This window comes from Arachis hypogaea, chromosome 19, assembly GCF_003086295.3.
Source record: "Arachis hypogaea cultivar Tifrunner chromosome 19, arahy.Tifrunner.gnm2.J5K5, whole genome shotgun sequence".
NCBI lineage: Eukaryota > Viridiplantae > Streptophyta > Magnoliopsida > Fabales > Fabaceae > Arachis > Arachis hypogaea.
The window spans coordinates 24779938-24788903 of NC_092054.1; the positions used below are offsets into that span (position 1 = coordinate 24779938).

Consider the following 8966-nt stretch of genomic DNA (forward strand, 5'->3'; position numbering starts at 1 on the left):
GTGGGTTTGAGCTACAACCCTGTTACTACTACCCGCTTAACCTAGAGCGAGTGGAAGAACTACTACTACCGCTACTATCCAGACGGGTGTTTAAAAGCTCAAGCTAGAGCAAGTGGAATAATCCACTAATGCTGCTACTACTCAGGCATCATAATCACTGACCTGGAGTAAGCGGGACGAACTAAAATCCTTGCTACTGTCTAGGTATCTCAAACATACATTCATTCAGTCTAAAACAATCATCATTATTATCAAATCTCAAGCCTTGACTTGGAGCAAGCGGGACGAACCACCATCCTTGCTACTGCCCAGGTATCTCAAACATACATTTAGCAATTCCTTCTCAGTTCAATCATCAATCATCATATCATTATGTATCATGCATTTAGCCATCAATCACAGCATATATATAATATCATAACCCTTCCTTATTCATCATCATCCATTTACCTTTTTCTTCACCAACAAGATATCTTTCCCAACAGTCCCAACCATACTTCACTATCCAAAATCTATCTACCAGGCTTTAAATGAGAGTTATAAAGGTTTTGAAAGTCAGAGAAATGGTTTAGAAACACAAAAATCATATTTTAGAAAAACATGGGCTGTGCGTACGCACACCCCTGCTGTGCATACGCACACGGCTAAAAATGGGTGGTCGCATACGCGACCCCCTTGCTCGCGTATGCGAGTGTTCCAACCCAAATGGACTGCTCGAGTTGCGTGTGTCCCTCGCGTACGCATGCTTAACAAAAATTTCAAAAAGCTGCTAAGTCTAGAATTCCTATTTTGCATACCAAACTTTAATCGCACATGACTTTTTCGTTTTAAAATATTTTTTATCCGTTCGAACCTCTCAGACCAAATTTTCTTTCTAAACAAGTTTGATAAAAATCGGATGTCCGGAGACCAAGTTATGCTCTGTCAAAGTTGGTCAAAAATAATAGTTTTAATTAAAATTCGCAAACCTCAACCTTCAAAACATACACACTTCAAACCTTTTAAAACCAAACCAAATCTTACCATAAAAGCCTCAAGCACTCCAAATTCATATTTTCAACCTCCTTATTCAGCCCACAACCTACCAATTCTCCTTTTTCATCAATCTCAACTCAATAATTCAAATTCAAACAATATACAACATACATCATCAATTATTCATATAAAAACACAATATCAATTTCACCACCAATATAGTATCAACAACAACTTTAATTAGCCAAACCTCATAAATACCAACCAATCCTAAATCCTCAACATCATCCACATCTCAAAAATATTATCATTATCATTTATCAATCTCATATACCAAGTTAGACATATCATTCATAATAGCACCAATCACAACCCCCAAAACCATTAACCACATACATAATAATCTATCTCAACCAATCAACAATATCAACAATTTAATTCCTATCTTACGGTCACTAGCCTAAGTTTTTACGACACATTATATTTTAGATACGAGAAACCGAAACCATATCTTGGCCGATTTTCCGATAAACCCGAAACACCTCAAGCGTTCACCGCTCCACAAAACCCAAACTTCCAAGATGCACACCAAACAGAGGACTCGGCTACCATAGCCTAAATTCCAGCTTTTCGACACCTCCAATTCCATCAACAAGCATGAAATAACCCACAACTCAATCTAATACAAATAATCATCACTAAATCAATATAGATTCCACTTAATCACAAATTTTACAAGGGTTTAAGTTGTCTCACCTTTCTCAAGAATCAATGGAGTAAAACCCAATAATTTCCTCAAGTTAGTTCAAGCCTATAACATCAAAGAATAAAAAATCTTAACACCCACACATTGAATTTTCGAAATTGGGAGGAGGAAATTCGAAACTAAAAATGTAACCTCCTTACCAAATTACTTATTGGGATTTGTATAGAATTCCGAGATAAACGCGTGGCCGCTGACAGCTCGTCAATCGGAGCTCTGGATCAAAAGTTATGTGGATTTGAAATTAAGCCAAGGGTTTAATGTTTGCTTTTGTTCTCCCCCCTCCCCCTCTCCTTTGTATTTTCAGCCTGTTTTCCTCTTGTTTGGGGAAGGAACTCTTAATTTATTTGGTGATTGTGTTGGGCCTTGGGCCCAATATGGGCTTGGTTCGCCCGATTTGACCCGTTTGGCCTAATCTTGGTCCAAATTTTTTAAAATTAGTGTCAAAATTTTTCTTTTAATTAGCTCTATCTCATTAAATTATAAAATTTAATTTTCTAATTTTTTAGAATAAATATTAATTTATGAATTAATTATTTATTAATTATTCGCGTTTTACAAAATTCAATTATCATTTTCTCACAAACCAAACATATTTTAAATAATGTAAAGAAAAATTCGACAGAAAAAACAGTTACAGGCATAAATTAGAACAATATGCATTCAATAAAATATCAAATCCAAGCCGTTCTAGTGCGTAACCCGTTATAACTCCACAATTTTTCAGCAAACAAGAGTTTCGAGAAGGTGCCACTACGTAACCTTCTCCCACTTCGATCCTAAAACTCTATCCTAGAAAAGGTAAGTCTAGCATAAAACTTAAACAATTCAGTATATTCAGAGATAAAAAATAACCTGAAATACTACTGCACAAACTAAGAAAGAAGCTTACTCTAATTGATCTAAGAGAAAATAAAACCGTCCTAATGAAAAGGACAATTTATTAGATTCACAAGGTCAAACTGCATCAAGAACTAATTTGTAATTAATTAAAACATAATTTTAATTTTACCAATTTAACAACAGGCATAACAAAAAACAATATGAATTGAATGCAATTAAAAGAAACTCATTCACTAAACTCAAATAAAATCTTCGATCAGCTCAAGCACTCTAATACTCAAATAAAATCTTCCAACAGCTCAAGAACTCTTAATTTCACCATACCATAACCTACACTAACATTAAGTAATTTCTAACCATACTAAATTAACATAACAAATCCTAATCACACACTTCATTAAATAAAATTAATCAATAATTTAATAAAATACCTAACAAAATTCTAAACTCATAAAAAAATCTGAAAAAATAAAGAATATAGAAAAATTACCTCTGATGGTGGTTGCAGGATGGTGGAAGCGTGGTGGTGACAGGAGGCGGCAGTAATGGCAACAAGGTGAAAACCTCCAATGGGAACGGATACCAACAGCATCGGCGGTGACGACAACTCCAGCAGCAGTAACGACGACGTCCAGTGGCGGCGACGGCAGCAACTCCAGGTGGTGGCGTCGGAGAAAGTTTCAATGGAGAGAGAGAGAGAGAAAGAGAGAGAGAGAGAGAGAGAGAGAGAGAGAGAAGTGAAGGGAAGGGTTTCACATTTGAATTTTATCCCAATTTTATCGTTGAAAAAGTTCACCGTAAAATCCGACGGTAAATTTGGCACAAATAAAATAAAATTTCGCGCCACACCTTACTACCGGATTTAATTATAGAATTCCTAATCCAACACTAATATTTTCGAGTGACAAAATTTTCACTCGAAATCGTCAGTAAAACTGATGCTAAATCTACCGCTAAAGTTCGACGCTAAATTCGACAATATATCCGATAATATTCAATGTCTCTCTTGTAAAGCATTATACCTTCTTATCACCAAGTAATACTTCTTACAGATCATGCTAATTCTAATTAGTCAATTACAACTTGTGCCATATTGCGTACATTTCACATAGAATGTCATCGGTTCCAACTCATACACCCGATAATCAACGCTTTACAGATGGTATAATTCTTGATCACCATAATCACAACCTTCCTAGTACTAAACTTCATCCCAACAACAAATTTATCATCTGCCACACAGGAGCGAGCCTCTGATATAACACCACCACCAAATAAAATCAACAAGCACAACAATTTTAATATATAAATACACGATTTATAAGTTTCATATAAATACATAAGTCATGTTTTTAGTTTATTTAAATACTTCTAAAATTAATTATAATTACGAATAATGAATAAATAATGAATGAATAAATAAAATTTATTATAATTATAAAATTAATTATAATTGCAAATAATGAATAAATAAAGAAAAATATTACAACTATATATCTATTATAATAACAATCTTATGTTCTACAGATCACATTATTAATCTACAAACTTAATTAAATCTACAATATTAATCTACCACACAAATATCCAAATTACATATCCACGTTTAGGTATTTATGAAATTTCAGTGCATACATGGCGTCCAGATCCAACACGCGCATAAAAGATGGCTCCTCAAATGGATGCTGATTTGCTAGTACATTTGCTACCTCCACCACGTCTGCTTCCATATTCTCATCAAGTTGATTATTGTCTTCATTTGGATCAACAACTTCATAGTTGCTCTCAAACTCCTCTTCACTATCATTGTTGTAATCTTCCTATTTGATATTCCGGTTGTTTTGAGATTGTTCAAACTCAATATATATCTTGATCAACGACATCTATGACCGAGTTTGAAAATAAATTGAAAACATCTCCTGCATACTCACTTCATCAGTGACATACTTCATTTGAAACTGAAGGAACCCACCAAATACCGATACAAGATGCCTTTACAAAATGCTAACACTCTCTTCGATATTTGAAGATCTATTTTTTCACCGATTACATCCTTTAGATCTTCAAAAGATAGTGTGAAATGAACAACAACATCAAACAGATTTTTACATATAATCTCACTCTCTCAAATGTTTGTAAAAAATCTAACCATAATAATATACTCTCAAAATAACTATCATCCGTTTTAACTTCTTTACTCACTATTACTTACTTTCACTCATTTACAGTAGCAGAATAGCTAGATGAGAAAAAGTGATGAAGACGAAGAAGAGTGATGAGCAATTGGTGAAGATAGTATATATATATATATACAAATCGGATACACTCTGTGATGCATGGACACTGACACGGACACGGGATACGACACGACACGGGACATGCCGACACGCAAATTTAAAATCTTATAAGACACGGGGACACGCATACATATAAAATATAAAGTATCTTTTAGATAAATTGTAATGATATTTTAATATTTTACTGATATTAAAATATAAATTAATTTTTTTGATTATTTTTAATGTCTTATTTTAATTATATCAAGTATCTAAAATATTTTGTTATAATAAATAATAATAATATATACTATATCTAAATTTATTTTAAGAATATATTTTAAGAATAAGACTGGACACCCTAACACGTGATGATATTTAGGTGTGTTCAAATGTGTCCGGAGAATAATTTTTTATTTTTCATTAAGACACGGTTTGGACATAGCAGACACACGTATTGGATGAGTGTCGGTGAGTGTCGTGTCCGAAATGTGTCTGACATGTGGACACGACAACTTAGCGAATGTGTCCGTGCTTCCTAGGGTACGCTCCAATTTTTTTTTATTCTATTCGGACCCAACTTTTTGGATTTCCAATTTAAAAAATTCTGAAATCCACAACTTGAATCCTCCGAGTTGGGCTTCGAGTTTAATAAAATTAGCCACGCTCTAATTGGGCCCAACAAAATTTTCCCCACAAAAATCAAATTTTCGCACCAAAGAAGTTAGACGATCCAATTTTTATTATATCATCCACACCATCCAATTTGAATCCATACATTTCCAAAAAAAAGTTAACACCACACTGGTGAAAAACACGCCTCGATTCAAATATCAATACAATATCCAAAAAAATCAGCCTAAAATTTATTGTCCTTAAGAAGTAGAAATGGTGACAAAAATAAAAAATAACAGTTGCTTGGGAAAGAAATTTTGACAGCTCCGTCAATGAAACTCTAAGCTCTATAAAACAGTTTGCCTACTAGTAAAATCAAATTTTGCTTGGAAGTGCCAAGTGACGTTGAAATTTCATCTATATAAAGATCAGGGTACAATTTCCTCCGGGTTTAAGAAAGAATCATACTTCAAAAATCTCTTAATTTATCCGATTGTCATTTTCTTTTAAAACTTTAAAAAGACCTAATCGCTTTCATTTTTCACCATATCTATCTATTGTTTTCTCTCCCCCCCTTCTCCATAGAGCACAAATTTTTTTATCCATGATGAAAGAATGCCTCAAAAAACAAATACGACACTTTCAACGATTAAGTTGGCTTCATAAATGAATGGGTAACAATTCTATATATTTGGTTATACAGGGAAAAAATGTCAAATTATTCTTCGGGCTATGTAACCGAATGATGTTCTTTTATCAAAACAAAATAATACATGCTCGAACAATGAAAATCTAAAGGAACGGCAAGAAAATCAGATATGCGAGACCGTAACCACTGACTGGAGTCCTTCATGATAACTGGTAGAACTCTATGCCTGGAATCACAGAGGACAAGCATAAGTTAAAAATTCAATGATATACACATATCCAGTATTTAAAAAAAAAAAAAAACATTATGTGTATTAACCTTGTTTGCAATATTGTTGGAGAGCCAGTCAAGTCCTTCGTAAAGCCCTTCACCAGAGGTAGCACATGTGCTCTGGATATACCTGCATGTTTAGAGCATGCATGGTGATAACTAGTGGTGAAAACCAGAACCGAAAGGAGCAGAATGTTGAGAGCAATAACTTTAGATCTTACCAATGACGCTGACGGAGAGAATGAAGACCAAGCTTATCAGTTATCTCAGCAGCATTCATAGCATTTGGAAGATCTTGTTTGTTAGCAAAAACTAGAAGCACGGCATCCCTCAACTCATCCTGCCAAGGAAAGATTACAAGCATCCAGAAGTGTATCAGAATTCTGAAATAACTAAATAAGCTGGCAAATCAAGTAATCTATGTAAGCAGAAAACTAGTTCTGCAGTGGCAAACTCTCAATTACAACCATGCCATGATAAAAAAAAAAAGGAGAAAAGAAATGTAGTTGATAGGGTCACAATTGCAGATGTGGATCTCAACTTAAAACCATGCTCGTGTCCAGTCAATTAAGGATCAGTCTCATTACCTCATTCAACATCCTATGTAGCTCATCTCTTGCTTCAACAACACGGTCCCTGTCATTGCTGTCAACCACAAAAATAAGCCCTTGTGTGTTTTGGAAGTAATGTCTCCACAATGGACGGATCTGAAGGGATAAACATATCAATTGTTACTACAGTATTGATAGAAGTATTTCGTTAAAATCATTCAAACACATCTAAATTCTAACATAACAACAGGTCAAAAGTAAGGCAGATTGTGCCAAAGGACACAAACTTAAGACACTATATCCAAAGTCAAGCTTAAAATGTGTGATTGAATAGTTAACAATAGTAACTAGACGAGTGAAAATAGTGTCTAGAATTTACTGATCCAAAACAAACTAGGAAGGCAAACAGCATCACATGCATAGTAGCTCAAGCAGAATCTATGTTATAAAAGCCATTAAAAAGGATGCAAGAAAATGGACATGAGAGAAGTGGGAAAAGAAAAATACCTTGTCTTGGCCTCCAACATCCCAGACAGTGAAGCTGATGTTCTTGTATTCCACAGTTTCCACATTGAACCCTGCAACAAATAAACAAATAATAAATCACCCAAATAATGGGATAATCATCATATCTACAATGATATTGATTAACCAATATATATCTTAGAATCAGAAAAAAAATTGCCAATATGACAATCTCACTGGATATAATAAAGAACTACATATATAATATACTTTTTTCTTTGCCATTAATATAAAATTGAATCATATTGTCATATTGTAGATCTAAAACCAAACAGCAACATCAAAATAAAGATTTAGCTGCTTGCTTAGATGGTGAAAGTGAAACAACTAAACTAAAGGAAAAAAGAATATACATGTAAGGATTGAGAAAGAAAAAGGTGTTGCAAAGTCAAAAATAAGAAATTGTTCTCAAATCATTTGATCTAGTTAATAATGAAAAAGAAAGGGAACAAATTAACGTCATTTGGCTGATTCAAATTCAATTAAATATAAATAATTCAAACATAGATATGATAGGGTACTTTTGGCGTTCCACTAAACCGTGACAAGGTTCAGTTGTTATTGTTGCTCGTTCAATTTGAATTAAATTGTCTGCATTCTATGGATCCATATAAATCAGTAACAGATTTACAGAAGAAAGGGAGAAACATACCAATGGTGGGAATGGTGGTGACGATCTCTCCAAGCTTGAGCTTGTAGAGAATGGTGGTCTTACCAGCAGCGTCAAGTCCAACCATGAGAATACGCATCTCTTTCTTGGCGAAGAGCCGGCTGAACAGCTTCGTGAAAGTCAGCCCCATTTTTAACTACTCTGAACCCAACAAAACAGAAATCGTCATCACATCATGAACACATCCGATCCAAATTTGATTTTTTTTTATGTTAAAAAAAATTGAAATACGCAGATGAAACGGATCATCATAACACCATAAGCAATTGACGAATGCAATTCCAAAATTGATTCAAATCGCGTTGTCTAAGCGGATCGAGAAAGCACACGAATCGAATCTTGAATTTCAAATTAAGATCACACTAATCGAGAAAAGGATCCAGAATAGAGGAATTACGAAATCGGAAATTGAAATGGAGAACAGATCTATGATGTGCAGAGAGAGAGAGAGAGAGAGAGAGAGGAGGCTTGCCTTGAAGAAAATTTGCGAAGGGAGAGGAGAACGCAGATCTCTTCTCTTTGCAAAGAAGAGAGAAATGGGAGCTGCTTCTGTGTCACCGTTAACTCCACAATTTGAGAGCCCTTTCACCGATTTTATGGAAACGCGGACCCATCCAAATTTAGGAACAAAGCCACATAGGGTTATTCACGTCTTTCACTCACTACCGTTATAATTTTGGTTCATGGGGTTACATTATTAGTAGCAGTAGTAACTAGAGTGCAACAGAACTATGCCGTTATAACGGCAATTTGGCCTGCATCATGGTAATTGGCAACCTGGTTACTACTCTAAGATCTGCACTTTCACCAGCTTGCACTTTCGCGTAAC

The 8966-nt window shown here is 34.6% G+C and overlaps 1 protein-coding gene across 1 annotated transcript; it reads right to left on the reverse strand.

Annotated features, from left to right (window-relative positions):
- Positions 1–6112: 6112 nt before the first annotated feature.
- On the reverse strand, positions 6113–8966 carry LOC112776501 (ADP-ribosylation factor 2). Its single transcript, XM_025820685.3, has 7 exons — positions 8610–8966; positions 8120–8278; positions 7450–7520; positions 6979–7098; positions 6613–6731; positions 6440–6521; positions 6113–6347 (listed from the first exon to the last, which is right to left on the reverse strand). Exons 2-7 carry the CDS (start codon positions 8265–8267, stop codon positions 6342–6344), a joined length of 546 nt encoding a protein of 181 aa, XP_025676470.1. The 5' UTR covers positions 8268–8278; positions 8610–8966; the 3' UTR covers positions 6113–6341.